Source organism: Dama dama, chromosome 26 (genome assembly GCF_033118175.1).
Source record: "Dama dama isolate Ldn47 chromosome 26, ASM3311817v1, whole genome shotgun sequence".
Classification (NCBI taxonomy): domain Eukaryota; kingdom Metazoa; phylum Chordata; class Mammalia; order Artiodactyla; family Cervidae; genus Dama; species Dama dama.
In genome coordinates, this window is record NC_083706.1 from 50,621,521 (window position 1) to 50,637,065 (window position 15,545).

The 15,545-nt window shown below is 41.6% G+C and overlaps 1 protein-coding gene across 4 annotated transcripts in view; it reads left to right on the forward strand.

The window, feature by feature from the left end:
• Nucleotides 1–15,545, forward strand: part of MAP3K4 (mitogen-activated protein kinase kinase kinase 4) — a 101,908-nt gene that overhangs the window by 37,762 nt on the left and 48,601 nt on the right. For all 4 annotated transcript variants that reach the window (XM_061130278.1, XM_061130279.1, XM_061130280.1 and 1 more), the window contains exon 3: nt 5,580–6,943. In XM_061130278.1, coding sequence (XP_060986261.1) covers nt 5,580–6,943 — 1,364 coding nt within the window. The remainder of the gene's footprint in view (nt 1–5,579; nt 6,944–15,545) is intronic.

Below are 15,545 nucleotides of genomic sequence, written 5' to 3' on the forward strand. Positions count from 1 at the left end.
GGCTGTGAGCCGAAGGCGGAGCTCGGGAGACGGGTGTTTCAGACTCATTTGTCATTCATCATAGTATGTTGGTCTCTGAGTGTTTTCAAGGGCCTTTTAGAGTTAGATTGGCCAGACTTATTTTCAAAGCTTCCCGAGGAAACAGGAACGGATGCATCCTTTCTGTCCCTCTGTGACAAAGGCTGCCTGACTCATACCCTGCACTCCAGAAATGCGTGAAAAGTGGTGCTCATCTCTTTAATGAGCGTCACCAGTGGTCCTCTCACGTTTCCGGCCGTCTGTCGCTCTGTGCAGACCGCGCCAAAGCGTGGTGTTCCGGAGGAGCCGCGTTCTGTGCTCACGGCCCTGTGGGCAGGTGTCCGGGCAGCCTGCGGCTCCTCTGCCCGGTGGTGTCTGGGGCCTTGACTGGCACAGCGCAGGTGGCTGGGGGTGCCGTCGTGGCCTGGCCGGGCCCCTGCGTCTTCTCCACGTAGAGGCTGCTGGGTCTCTGATGTCTGGGACCCAGACACTGGATGGAGAGCTGGTTGGCATTGTCCTTTTTCCGTGTGACCTGCCACGTGGCTGGCTTGGCCTTCTTCACAGCACCCCGGTCCCAGATAACTGGACTTTTTAAGTGACAGCTAGCTTCCTTCTGCTAGTTCAGGAGGTCCAGGTGGAATCTGAAAGGCCTGGGAGGCCCCAGAGCGGCGGCTGCTGCCTTCTTTTGCCCCGCAGGGCCAGCAACACCCAGAGCGGGCGGGGCTGCGCCCGGAGCTGTGGTTCCGCGGCTGTCCCGAGAGACCCGCTCCTCCCTGCATGTGAGGCTTTGGGCCTTAGTGTCTGGTCAGTCGCGCTGTCTTTGCATCCTCCGGCCCCCCTCCCTTATAAGTGTAAGCGCCCTCAGGAGCACCCTCGGAGGAACGGAAGGTCACCCGGAGGTGATGGAGGGCGCTGCGTGCTGGATGCAGGCGAGAGGAGCCACTGCCGCTCTCTCCTTTAGGTGGCAGCCGTTGTCACACGCTGATGATGTGCATTTGATTGTTTGAATATTCTGATCATCCGCCCAGAACAATTACTGCTGTGACAGACTGATTTTTTTATAACTGGAAACTCCGTCCCAGGCCTGAATCATACCCACTGTTTACTACCTCTCTCAATATAGCAGAAGGAAGTAAGTCGGGTTGGTCCCGTAGTGTAAGTGGGCTCGATGAGGACGAAGACCCCAGGTCAGAGCGCTTTTCAGGGCAAGCCTGCCCTGTGACCATCACGGGCTCCATTTTGCAGCAGTAGTATAACACTGTAAAAGCCAGGTTACAGAGATCCGTGTATCAGAATTTGTACATACTATACACACATGTGCGCATGCGTGTACACAGTTTCATCTCCTTACCATTAGCAAATATCTCAGGGTATGTGTGTCTGTGCATGTGTGATTTTTGCTAACATGGTGAGATTAGCAAGTTGTTTTTTTTTAAATAACATACTACTATAAAATTGATCTGGTAAAATGGTTATAAATGAGATTCAGTCGATATAGTTAGAGAAATGTTTGCTGTGAACCAGAGTGGATTTGCATCTATATTTCAGCTCTTTAATCCAAATCCAGCCCAACTTTCAAAGTTCTGGTTTAATTTTACAGTCTACCAATATATTTGGAGGCTCACTGTTAAGCCACACTCTCTTCTTCTCTGCCTTCATGTCATTTTGCATGTTTATTGTCTGGCTTAAAATATTCTCCTGCCTTCCTTTCTGCCCTTATTTAAGGTGACCCCATTCTTCAAGGCTGTCAGCCAGGTAAATACCTGGCCTTACTTACCTCTTCTACAGATGAGTTCTGTAGCCCTCCGTAGTCTGTCTTTTATGGCACTCGGCATCTTAGGCTTTCCTTGGTCACACGGTCCTGCCCTGGGAGCAGCTCTGACATGGACATGAGATACAGTGGGATCCCTGTCGGGACGTGCCCGTCTGTCTGACCATCTGTGTGATGCGGTCCTCTCCATCACGTGTTGTTGTGAAGATGATGACAGTCTCTATGAAGCCCTTACCTCGGAAATAGGGAGATTGAATAAAGCAGTGTTTTCCCAAATGTGGTGGTGTCGTTCTAGCCCGGTTGAATCAGAGTCCCTGGGAATGGGCCCGGGAATCTGCGTTGTAGCAGTAATCTGAGTGATTCTTTAATGTTGACTGAAGTTTGAGAACCTTAGATTAGGGGATCTCTTAAGTCCCTTCAGATTGCTGATATCGATAGTCGAGCATATCATTGCCATAAATATCATCTCTCAGTTAAAGAGCAGGTATCTTTCTCATTTGAAATATCACAGAGGGCTGGTGTTTTGAATTTGACATACATGGATGAAAGAACATAAGAGTTGCAGGGGCTTGATAAAACTTACTTTTATACATATTCTAAAGAGTCATTTCTAGGTGTGAATTGCAAGGAATTCAGTTGATTGTCTTAGATCTGTTGAAACCGGTGATTCATATTGCTTGTCATTTGTTTGCGTTCGGTTTTATTTTACAATTTTTTTTTTTGTTCCTTTCATGTTTTTCTGATTTGGCAGGAGTTATTGGTAATCTGCCAAAGGAAGCAGTAACTTCTTGGAAGGTTTTAACAGTATTGCAGAATCACACCACCGAATTTACAGCCACTTGGGAGATCGCTATCCATTAGTCTTATTTAAGTCATTATGAATTAGTTCTGTAGTACTGTAATTAGCACTTGTATAAAGCATTCTGTATACTTTTGATCCATTCTCCTTTCCAGAAACTCTGTTTGACTTTCTGTCCATTGCAGAGGGATTTAGTGTGGGCAGAAAACTAAACAAGCAAAGGTTGGTATTTTCTTTTTGCACGGTAGCTAGACTGGAGCTTGAGTCTATTTTCAGTTTAAATATGTCGTTTTAATGGTATATCAGTTTCCATTTGTGTGTTTTTTTTAAAACCAATTTGGCTTTTTATTTTGGAAAAAAACATAGCTTATGTGTCTTATCTTCCTCTTTTCCCAATTTACTTTCCTTTATACACGTTGTAGATCCAAATACTGAATCATTCATTGCTTTTTGTAAGTACAAAATTTCAAAAAAAATTGTTTAATATACCATTTGTATGCTCTAAGATAGGCTTCTCAAGATGTGTATATAATCTGCAAAACTTAGGTCTCTAGGCTTGCTAAAATTTGATTCTGTATTTACGGAAAAGTGGGATTATAGCATTTCCCTTCTTAAGTCTTTTTAATTGTTATAATAAAGGTCAAGGCTGAGAAGCTTCATCTCTTGATATTTTAATGCTTTGATTGTTAGCTCTGTGGTAAGTTTAGCATAGATTTGGGCTTAAAGTTCATAATGCAGTCTTCTGTGTTGTTAGACTATCGCAGCTACCAGGTGGCTCAGTGGTAAATCCTGCAATGCAGGAGCCACGGGCTCAATCCCTGGGTTGGGAAGATCCCTTGGAGAAGGAAGTGGCAACCTGCTCCAGTATTCTTACCTGGGGAATCTCATGGACAGAGGACTTAGCGATTAAACAGCAACAACTCCCAGTTAACCCTTTGTTTCCCTTAGGATCTTTAAATCATGGATTAGAAGAACATTTATAATTTCTGGAATTACTGAGTCAAGTGGTAGTTCTGATTTTAGTTTTTTGAGGAAACTTCTATAGTGACTGCACCAGTTTAGATTCCCACCAACAGTATATGAGGATTCCTTTTTCTCCACGTCCTTGCCAGCATTTGTTATTTTTGTTGTTTTTGACGATAGCCATTCTGAGTGAAGAAATTTCTTGAATGGACTGTATAAAAAGTTTTAAGACATGTAGAGTAAAGTAGATTAAAATAACAGATAAAATTTCCATTGTTTAAAAGTATTGCTGATTTAAAATGTAATAATAGTTTTATTATTTATAAAAATAATATTATTTTTATATTTATTAAAACACAAATCCTTATGGACAGAGAAAATCCTTTTTGATGGATCGTAAAATAAATTGAATATAAGTAAATCAAATTGGAAGTGCTTTTAGAAATACTTGTTTGAAAAATCCTTACTTTAAAACTAAGTTAAATTGATTCAGAGATATATTGGTTTTGAACAAATTTTCTTTGTTAAATTAACGTTAACAAAGTTATATTATTCTGCAAATTGATTTTGGGTATGTTAGTCTGTAATCATATAAATATACCCTATTTCATAAAATCTAAAGGCATACTATGCTGTTATATACTAAGAAAAAATGCTTATAATTGATTCACAATATATTCTTACACTTAGAATTTTTAATTATTTATCTAAAGAACTCTTTTATACTTTCTGATATTTAGATATAAATTTTTAAAAGCTATTTATTACTCTTGTGCATATGTATATAAAGGAAAATTGAAATATATTAGTGAATATTTTCCTAAAAGTTGTTTATATTACCATTAATTATAAAACATATTCTAATTTCAGAGAAGTTAAAATACAAAATGTCTGTCCTCGATTCAAGGAGACAAACTATACCTTGGGTGTAGAGGGGACATGGGGATGGTGCTGTAGGCTTGGGCGTTGTCAGTGTGTGAAGGGCATGTGAGGGTCATCCAGGGAGAAGGCAGATGAGGCAGAAGAGACCCAAGAGAGGAGGACTTTGAGAAACATGCATTTTTCATGGAGTGAGCCGAGGTCCCAGACTTTGGAAAGGGGTGACTTCAGAAGCAGAAGACAGCCCAGAGACAGCTGCATCTAGAAAATGAGAGAATGGAGGGGTTTCTGTGAGGTAGAGACGGTTCAGAGGGTCAGAAATGCCAAACAGGAAGGAAGACGTGTGTTCATTTCAAAGCTGGGGAACTCAGTTAATAGAACTATTCATAGTTCTTTGAAGGAAAAGTGTGATGTTTGCTTTCTTTGCATTAATTTTGAATGATTTTTACATGCCAGGATAATAGACTAGGCAAATTATATTAAATTAGGCTATATGTCTCCAGCGTCCTTAATGTTAAATTAAGCATATTACTGTTCACTTGTTTGTGGCAGAGAAGAAATCAAGGAACAGAATAAATGAAGGGAAGCATTTTTGCTTACATGTCTTTCAGTGTTTCATGAGAATAATCTTAAGGTGCCTTAAGGGTTCTTTCTTCAATCTAGTTGATTTTACAAATGACAAAAGTAACCGAGAAAACTTAACCGGTTTGACCTCAGTTGATACTTTGGTTCATGGCAAGGGCAGGAAGCGGATGTGTTCTCTGTCGAGCGCCGTTGGGTCTGCCATAGTACTGTTTCTCCCGTCCGAGTCTAAGGTCGTAACTCGTGAGGATCTGATGACCTGGATGACTGCGCTGTGTAGTAAACAGGTAAACAGCTGGTTTTAGGTTAGTAGCGGAGGATATAAGAGAATATAGCAAGTATTATGTAACAGGAAAAATGGGTGAAACCTTTTTAAAAGTTTAGAGAGAAATGTTTTGTGTGTGTGTGTGTGTGTGGTCTTAGTTTTCAGCACATGGTTGGATTATTTTCTCCAGTGGCAGTCTGCAAATATAAATACATGTGGATATCAGTCTTATTGAAAATGTTGAGAACAGCTTGATCTTTTAGAGTAATGTTAATGTTCTGCTTATTTTTTTTTTTTAATAGAAAAAATGAATGCACCAAACCAACCTCCACACAAAGACACTGGAAAAGCTGTGGAGAATGTGGAGGAATACAGCTACAAGCAGGAGAAAAAGCTCCGAGCGGCTCTCAGGTCCACAGAGCGAGACCACAAGAAGAACGTGCAGTGCTCATTCATGCTGGACTCGGTGGGGGGAGCTCTGCCCAAGAAGCCCATCCCAGATGTGGATCTCAATAAGCCTTACCTCAGCCTCGGCTGCAGCAACACCAAGCTTCCGGTGTCTGTACCCGTGCCCATAGCCAGAACCGCCCGCCAGACTTCCAGGACTGACTGTCCAGCAGATCGCTTAAAATTCTTTGAAACTCTCCGACTTCTGCTAAAGCTTACCTCAGTCTCAAAGAAGAAGGACCGGGAGCAAAGAGGACAGGAAAGCACATCCGCGTTCTGGTTCAACCGATCCAATGAACTGATCTGGTTAGAGCTGCAGGCCTGGCACGCTGGCCGGACCATTAACGACCAGGACCTCTTTTTATACACAGCCCGCCAGGCCATCCCGGACATCATCAACGAGATCCTCACCTTCAAAGTTAACTACGGGAGCTTCGCCTTCCTTAGGCACGGAGCTAGTCTTAACGGTACTTCGGTGGAAGGGCAGTTGGGAGCCCCTCGCGGGACGCAGCCTGCGGGTTACTCAACCTATCACGAGCACCTCCGACGCCAGCGGGTGTCCTTCGAGCAGGTCAAGCGGATCATGGAGCTGCTGGAGTACATAGAGGCACTTTACCCGTCGCTCCAGGCTCTTCAGAAGGATTACGAGAAGTACGCGGCCAAGGACTTCCAGGACAGGGTGCAGGCGCTCTGTTTGTGGTTAAACATCACGAAAGACTTAAACCAGAAGTTACGGATTATGGGCACCGTTTTGGGCATCAAGAATTTATCAGACATTGGCTGGCCGGTGTTTGAAATCCCCTCCCCGCGATCATCCAGAGGCAACGAGCCCGAGGATGAGGCCGAGGACGCAGAAGAACTGAAGGAGCTGGCCAGCAGCACGGAGGAGAGCGAGGATGAGCCGAGCTGCGGCCCGCAGGCACCGCAGGCCCGGCCGCCCGCCGACCGCAGTCCCCACGTCCAGCCGCCCCCGGACCGCGTCCCGAAGAAGCTCGAGAGGCTGGAGTCCGAGGACGAGTCTGTCGGCTGGGGAGCCCCAGACTGCAGCACGGAGGCAGGCGTTAGTAGACACTGTCTGACTTCTATTTATAGACCCTTTGTAGACAAAGCACTGAAGCAAATGGGGTTAAGGAAGTTGATTTTAAGGCTTCACAAGCTGATGCACGGTTCCCTGCAGCGGGCGCGTATAGCGCTGGTGAAGAGCGACGGTCCAGTGGAGGTAGGTTTCCAGCAGGCAGTGAGCTTAGCCTTCGTTCCGCTGTTACTTGTAAAGTGCAGTGTATGTTGTGTTATATATGTACTTTCTTGTCTGGATCTTTTTTTTTTTTTTTGGTTAATTGAAGTATAGTGGATTTACAATATTGTGCTCACAGTCTTGATATTTTTAAGGCATAAAATGGTAGTTGTTATAAATTGCAGATGTAAACATTTCTATGGAGTGTTGTGATAAATGGGAAAATGGATCTATGAAAACTCTGTGAAATGGGGTGAAATTAAGTGTGTGGAGGGGAAAAAAAAAAGTCCAACAATTTAAATATAGGATGGAGAAGGACAGGCTAGGTATAAATAAAGAGGGAAGAAAGCCACAATCATGGGTGACCACAGGCTGAATATGAGTCAGTAAAGAAGTCAGCATGGTGCTGAAATATTTTTAAATGAGTATGGCATCCAAGGTCACGGATGTAGTCCTTTCTCTATTCTTTGCAATAGCTTTACTTCCTTTTGAGTGGCATGTCCTGTTTTGATCACTGGATTTTAAAGAGAGATGAATTAGAGAAGGCTAAGAATGGTCATAGGGAAACAGTCTACACTATTGGGTAAGCTTGAGCATATATGGTGGAAGTTTAATGAAAGTATTATCAAATACATGTTTCGGCATGTGAAGATTTTTGTGAGAGGAAAATGTCTACTAGAGGAAGTGGCTTGAAAATGGTACAGATTTGGTTTTATTAACTTGATATCTCAGAAATTCTTTACCATTAAAGAGTGGCAAAACTAGCAAGGGGTGTGTATTGTTGAACATTGCTCTTGAGAATGAGAGTATAAGCAATTCTTCTGTTGTGAGTTTGCATGTTCGTCTGGTGAAAGCACCCAGCTCTTTTGAGATCCCTAATTAGCGGAGTTAGGCTGTGATTCTAAATTTTAATAGCTATATGTGTGTGTGTGTGTGTGTGTGTGTGTGTACGTCTACTTTTTTAAAAAGCTTAATTACACCATCTGGCTTGCTTTGGAGTCAGAGATGATAAAACAAAATATATTCTTTATTCGTTAAGATGGTAAGTATCGGAAGAGAACTCCAATTTGCAGAATTTTAAGTTTTAATCTGATGGCCAGATCATGAGCCCTTAGGAGAAGGGCTCAGGCAGTCACATAATATAGCAAGATGTTTGCGGAATGAATCAATACTTTGTAGCTGTAAGAGGTTAGTTTACTTTAAGTATTATTTTGATTAAGTGAAGTCGCTCAGTCATGTCCGACTCTTTGCCACCCCACAGACTGTAGTCTGTAAGGCTCCTCTGTCCATGGGATTTCCCAGGCAAGAATACTGGAGTGGGTTGCCATTTCCTTCTCCAGGGATTATTTTGATTAGAAATATCAAAAATGAATTTTCTTTGAGCAGTATTTTGACTCTGTGAATGACTTTTTATGTATATCTTTTTATTAGGGCAAATGATGTTTTTCCCTTTTAGTCCGTAAATAACTGTTTTATAATAATAATTTATTATGGTAGAAGTTTCAAAGTCCGTAGAGCAAAACTAGATCCATAATAAAGATTTGGCATAGGCTTCAGCTAGTGAGCAGCTTATTTTGGTTTGGGTTTTTGGCTGGAGTTCAGTTCCAGCGAGGACGCCTATGGGTTAGGGATGGGGTTGATTAATTTGTTGTTTTTTTTTTTTTATTTTGGCTCTGTGGGCTTTTCACTAGCTGCGGTGAGTAAGGTCCACTCTCGCTGCAGTGAGCGGGTTTCTCCTCCCGTTGCAGAGTGCAGGCTCTGGGGCCCACAGGCTGCGGCAGCTGCAGCACGCTGGCTCAGTAGTTGCGGCTCCCAGGCTCTGGAGCACAGCCTCAGCAATTGCGGCGCACGGGCTTAGCTGCTCTGCGGCCTGCGCCGTCTTCCCAGACCGAGGATCAAACCCGTGTCTCTGCGTTGGCAAGCGATTTCCTTGCCACTGAGCCAGGGAAGCCCGATTAATTTTTTTTTCATCAAGCACTATTTTTGAAGTGATTTCAGTGAAAAAGTCCTGGTGTTATTACCCCACCTTTGATTCATTAGCTCTCATAGGAGAGAAGAGTTCATTGGTGGGGGCCTCAGAGCAGCGTGTTGGGGCTTCTTAAAACTGTCTTGCGTTCCCTCCTGCAGACTGTCTTCCTCCCTGCCCTGGAACCTCTGTGGCAGTGAATCCCTGCTGCTTCCTGCAGAGCTTTGCATCGTTTACATGCATTGGAACAAGAAAAAGATTGCAAATGAGTGCATTTTCCGTTAGAACACTTATTGAAAAAAGACGGTAGTAGGTAGCTCATAGTTTTGAATTCCTATCAAAATTGTATGCCTTTGGTTTGACCAGTTGAGATTTAACTGAATGAAAAGATTATCCTTATTATAGGAAAGAGATACATACAAATTCAAAGTGTATGAATTAAAGATGTTTATTAGAATTATTTGGGATTGTTTGCTTTTCAAAAAGAAATGAAGTACAGAAACACCTCTTGTTTTAAATTTTGGTTTATAAAATGTTGTGTTTGTCAAATAATGAAAGAGGAAATAACCTAGAGCTAAAATTCTGTGTTGGAGATTAATCCAAACTGATAAAAGATAAGTCTCCAAAATGACAATTAACTCAATGGGAAAGTAAAACTTTATTTTTATTCCTATTTCAGGGACATAATTTCCATCAAGGAAGTGTACATTCATGTATATATATGAATATGTACGCTCCCCTTCTGGGTTTGTTTTAGTTTTCTTACTAAGTATGTCTGGGAAAGAGCCACAGTTTTAAAATCAAGTCACTGGATTCCATTTCTTGATGCAGTGCTTTCTCACTTCACAACTTTGTAAATGACTTAATCTTCCCGATCCCAAGTCTTCACCTCTGTAAAATGGATATAATAACACTTTCCTACCTCACAGGGTTGTTCTGAGGCTCAAAAAGATATTTATGTAAATAGTAAAATGCTATAGAAATTAAATATAAACTATTTTTTTTTTTAGAAGTTTTGATAACATTTTACCCCCTTGAAGCTGACTGTATACCAGTAGGGGCTAGACAAGTCTATATTTTTACTTTTTAAGTGTATTTTTAGCTCTTAATCTCTTTCAAATAATCGTACATTTTTAAGGGCATACATTTTAAGCAATGGATAGTCTTTTAGGTTTGGGGACAGTTTTATTTTCATTCCTAATTGTTAGAAACATCTTGCCCAACTGGTACTGCAGATTGCGCCCAATGCATTTCTTCTGCACAGTTCTATGGCTTATGTGATAATAGCAATGAATACAGTTGAAGGATTTTGTAGAAAAGAAGAATTATGATATTTGATTGTTCTCATATATGACTGTATTTTTATTTCTTATGATTAAGTTACTTGCAACTTGTGTTTGTAAATAGCATCTAATATTCATTTCTCATTGGCTTGTAAACATGTTTTATTTATAAAACAGCTTTCCCTAAAGAAAATATAAATTATACTTCAGTATCCTTAAATTTAAAAAATGTAACTAGTGATACTAAAAAATCTATTTGCAAATTGTTCCAATAATACGACTGTCATAAATAGCCTTAACGGTTTGTTAAAAATCAGGTAACATTGTAGCTCCCTGGTGCTGTTCTGTTGATGCTCAGTTGCCCAGTCCTGTCTGACTCTTTTGCGATCCCAGGGACTGTAGCCCGCCAGGCCCTCTGCCATGAGATTTCCCAGGCAAGAACACTGGAGTGGGTTGCCGTTTCCTACAAACAGGGGACCTTCCTCACCCAGGGATTGAACCCGCATCTCTTGCATCTCCTGCATCTCCTGCATTGTCAGACAGAGTCTTTATCGCTGAGCCAGCTGGGAAGCTCCCCAGTCCCATAAATTCATTTTCTCAGGACGCATTTCTCATTACATATGCAGACTCTGGTTAACAAATGAGTTCGTTTCTGAAGTTCAGTTTTTAAGACAGTTGTTTTCATCTCGAAAATAATTATCCAGAGAAACTGTTGTAAATGAGTTTCAGACCTTCAAATAAAACTTAGGAAGATCTAAGTAACAGAACTAACAAGGCCAGCTAAAATTTTATTCCTGGCAGCAAAGACAAAATAATGTCAGAGTCAAAAATGAGGGAAAACGTCCCCCCACCCCCTTTGTTTCTGGACCTATAAGGGAGCCTAGTTGTTTCTCATGCTTAATCATTTGCTGGTTTTCCTTTTTATCTTGATATTTGGACCGTCCCAGGATCTCGATCCTACTTAATTCCCCCACTTTGCTGTAGTGTAAGTTCCTCTAGGTGTAGTTGATCTCAAGCCTTAGGAGTAAATGTACTGATAGCCATTTCACAGCAGTATGTGCTGGTGTCCTTTTATGATAGAGATTTTTTAGCCTCCGATTTCTGCTCCTTCTCCATCAGATGCTGCTTGTAGAGTATCCTTCCCAGCTTTCCTTAAAGATTAGTAGGAATCATCTCAGACCAGTAGTTCCTAGGTGGCCTTCCCTACAGTACTCTAGCCATAGGTTTTGTTATGTTATTTGTAATTCAGTTTTAGCTTAAAGGTTAAAACAAGAAACTGTGTAACCATATATAAAAGACTGATCTTCATTTCAAAACTGCGTTCATGCAATTGCATTTTTTTTTTTTTTAGTACACTTGTAATCATGAGTACTTTTAGATTTTTAGGGAACTTACAAAGATAGTGCACAGTTTTCATATGCTCTTCATCCAGTTTCCTCTGATATTGACATCGTCCTCAGCTCTGGTACATTTGTCAAAATCAATATACTAACATTGGTGCAAAATACTGTTAACTACATTACAGACATTATTTGTGTTTTTGTTCTTCTGCTAATATCCCTTGTCTGTTCCAGGATCCAGTCAAGGCCACCCCACTGCATTTAGTCGACTTGTCTTCTTAGTCTCTTCTGCTCTGTGGCAGTTTCTCAACGTTCTTCATTTTTCGTGACCTGGACGGCTTGTAGAGCACTCTGGAATTTGGGTCTGTCTGATGTTTTCTCGTCATCAGCCTGGATGAGCTTCTGTGTGTGATGGGCTTCTGCGTGAGTGTCACAGAGTTGACGTGCCCTCATGCTGATGTCCACCATGACCACGTGGTTCACGTAGTGTCTGCAAGGCTCTTCCACAAGTGACCAGTTTTCCCTGTCCCTGCTCTGTTCTTCGGAAGGAAGTCACCAAGTACAGCCCATACTCACGGGGACGGGAATTAAGCTCCGCCTCCAGGAGTGGGGAGTGTGGGCATGTGTACTTGGAATTCTTCTGTAAAGAAGATTTGCCTCTTGTGTCCCTTTTTTTTTTTCAATTATTTATTTATCTCAGTATGGACTCATAAATCTTTATTTTCTACTTTGGGTTGTAGTTCAGTGGTATTGTTGCTTGTTCTCTTGCTCAGGCTGTTCCTGCTTTGGCCGTTGGAGCTCCTTCGGGCGGCTTCTGTATACTTGTCACATGCTGTCCTCCTTTTTGTTGTGTGTGGTTTTGCTTTTTGAGCAGTTTCTTGCTTTTTGGCATCATCTTGTATTTTCCCTGTTCCAGTCCTGAAATCAGCCTTTTCTCTAAAGAGCTCCTCTTGTTCGTTTTATTGGAGAATGGGATTTAGGAATGGAGCCCTGGGCCCCGGATGTGTTCATTACTTTTGGGGTATCATTGCTTCTAGGCGCTCTCAGTGATAGAGTTAGAAAATATAGGTCTGTCTTCTAATCCGTGTATGCACACAGGTCTGTAGCTACTTCCACATGTGTCTTTCTGCCTGTCTCTCTGTTAAAAGTGAACATGAGCTCATACTGATGTCTCGGGTCCTAATCCAGCTCCACGGCTTCTGTCCGAGCCTTGTTGTAACAACTTTTCTTGCCGTGAGAAACCTGGCTCCCGTGACCGTAGAGGATTTACTGTGTTTGTGCGACCCTAGTAGACATGTAAGGTAGTCTCAGAATTGCTAACTGGGACCCCTCTGAGGACTGAATTTACCAGCTAGAGTACAGTGTTTAACTGTAAGCACAGTTCTCTTCGTCTTTAGCCTTAGAGCATGCAGATGGAGCATAGTTTTCCAGTTAGGTGAGCACCTTTTCCGTCACGTTCTCCAGTGCGGTTACAGCATGCATTTGTCATATAGTTAGATTCAGTTATCTCAGTCTGTCCTGGGGTCCTCTGGTGTCCTAGCTGATGTTTTTTAGGTTGCATACTATAAAGTTCATTCTTTGTGTTATATAACTCTCTGGGTTTTGTGCATTTAATTTGTTGAACACCTATAAAATGTCCGAGCTCTAGATGGTGATACAGTTATTTTATGCTCCTCTGTTTTTGCTCTACCTTATGAAACTTAAGAAAGATAAAATGAAAAACTGTATCATAATGTACAAAAAAATTAGCTGACTTTGACTATGTATTACCATGCATATTATTCCAAATTCCAGGAAGATTTTTGGTTAATTTATTACTTTTTTGTATTAGGAATGGATCATGTAATTTTTATAAACTTAGTGACCAATGAAATATTGTTTGTCTTTGGATCTGGCTATAATTATGCTCTTTTTTACCCCATAAGCACAAGAAACTGTGAAGAGGTTTTCTTTTATATTCAGAGTGGGCAGAAGGATGTAGAAACTAGGGGAGTGTTAGTCACTCAGTCATGTTCAGCTCTCTGCAACCACATGGTCTGTAATCCGCCAGGCTCCTCTGTCCATGGGATTCTGCAGGCAAGAATACTAGAGTGGGTTGCCATTTCCTCCTCCAGGGGATCTTCCCAACTCAAGGATCGAAGCTGGGTCTCCTGCATTGCAGGCAGATTCTTTACCGTCTGAGCCAGCGGGGAAGTCCAACTCTAACTAGAAACTAGGATATATATATATAAGCTATTATCATATATTGAGTCTTACCATGTACTAGATACAACCACCAAATGAAGTGGCATTGCTGTTTTGCAGGGAAGTTGCCCCAAAGCACAGAAGCTGTAGATTGTGGGAGGGCTTCACACCCAGGATTTGGGGATACCGGGCTTTAAACTGTGCCGATGGTTTCCAAACCTGGCTGCACATCAGCATTACCTCAGGAGCTTTTGAAAACACTTGCCTTTGCCCTTCTGGGCTAGAGGGCAGGTCAGACTCTCTCATGGAAGGACATACGCACTGACATTCGTAACCTCCAGTGAACTTTATATGAATCCAGACCAGCACCAGTGCAGCTGAGAGTCAGCCCCTTGGAAACACCCTAAGTAGACCACAGTACCCCCTTACCCCGTCTTCAAGGTCAGTGTTCAGTAAAACTCTTGTCATAGCTCATTTTTTATTTGTTGTAATCACCACATGTCTGACTTTGTTAGTCAAGTTATATGAACTTTTGAAGAAAAGCTGCCCTAACTTATTTTATAAATTAATTTTTATTGGAATATACGTGCTTTGAAAAAAAGTTTTTTATTCTTATTTTTCTGACTCATTATTTTTTTACAGTATATAGAGATTTTTTTTATTGAAGAATAGCTGATGTATATATTATTTGTTGCACATGTACAATATAGTGGTTTACAGTGTTTAAAGGTTATACTTCATTTATAGTTATAAAATACTGTCTATATTCCCTGTGTTGTACAATGTAGCCTTGTGGCTTATTTATTTTATACGTAGTGGTTTGTATCTCTCCGTCCCCGCTTCATTCTCCCCACTGAGAACCACTGTGTAGGTTGTTTTCTGTATCTTGTCAGTCTGCTGCTTTTTTTGTTATATTCATTTCTTGTATGTTTTAGATTCTTATAAGTGACATCATACAGTATGTGTCTTTCTCTGTCTGACTGTTTCACTTAGAATAATACCCTTCATGTCTGTCCATGTTGCTGCAAATGGGAAAAGTTCGCTCTCTTCTTATGGCTGGATACTATTCTGGGAGGACAGGGGAGCCTGGTGGGCTGCAGTCCATGGGGTCACAGAGTCAGACACGACTTAGTGGCTGAACAACAGCGACAGGTATTCTGTTGCATATATGTAGCACATCTTTATCCATTCACCTGCTGATGGACACTTAGGTTGCTTCTGTGTCTCGGCAATTGTAAATAATGCTGCTGTGAACATTGGAGTGTATGTGTCTTTTCAAATTGCTTCCCTGGTAGCTTAGCAGTAAAGAATCCACCTGCCAATATAGGAGATGTGGGTGAGATCCCTGAGTCAGGAAGATCCCCTGGAGAAGGAAGTGGCAACCCACTCCAGTATTCTTGCTTGAGAAATCCCATGAGCAGAGGAACCTGGCGGGCTACCGTCCATGGGGTAGCACAAGAGTCAAACACGACTTAGTGACTGAACAACAAGAAAGAAACATCTTTTCAAATCAGTGTTTTTGTTTCTGGATGTATACCCAGGAGTGGAATTTCTGGGTTATACGGTGGTTCTGTTTTTAGTTTTTTGAGAAGCCTCTATACTGTTTTCCATGGCAGCTGCACCAATTCCCACCTATGTACATGAAATTTTTAATTGAATAACTGGAAAGATAATAAGCACATGCTTGCTTATTTGCGTATAGGTTTTGTTTTGTTTTCTTAAAGGAAGCACACTTACATGAGACAGAATAGGAAGTTGTGATGTATTATTTTTGACTGCCGTGAGCCAGCTGAATCAAACTCGATGTAAGATGA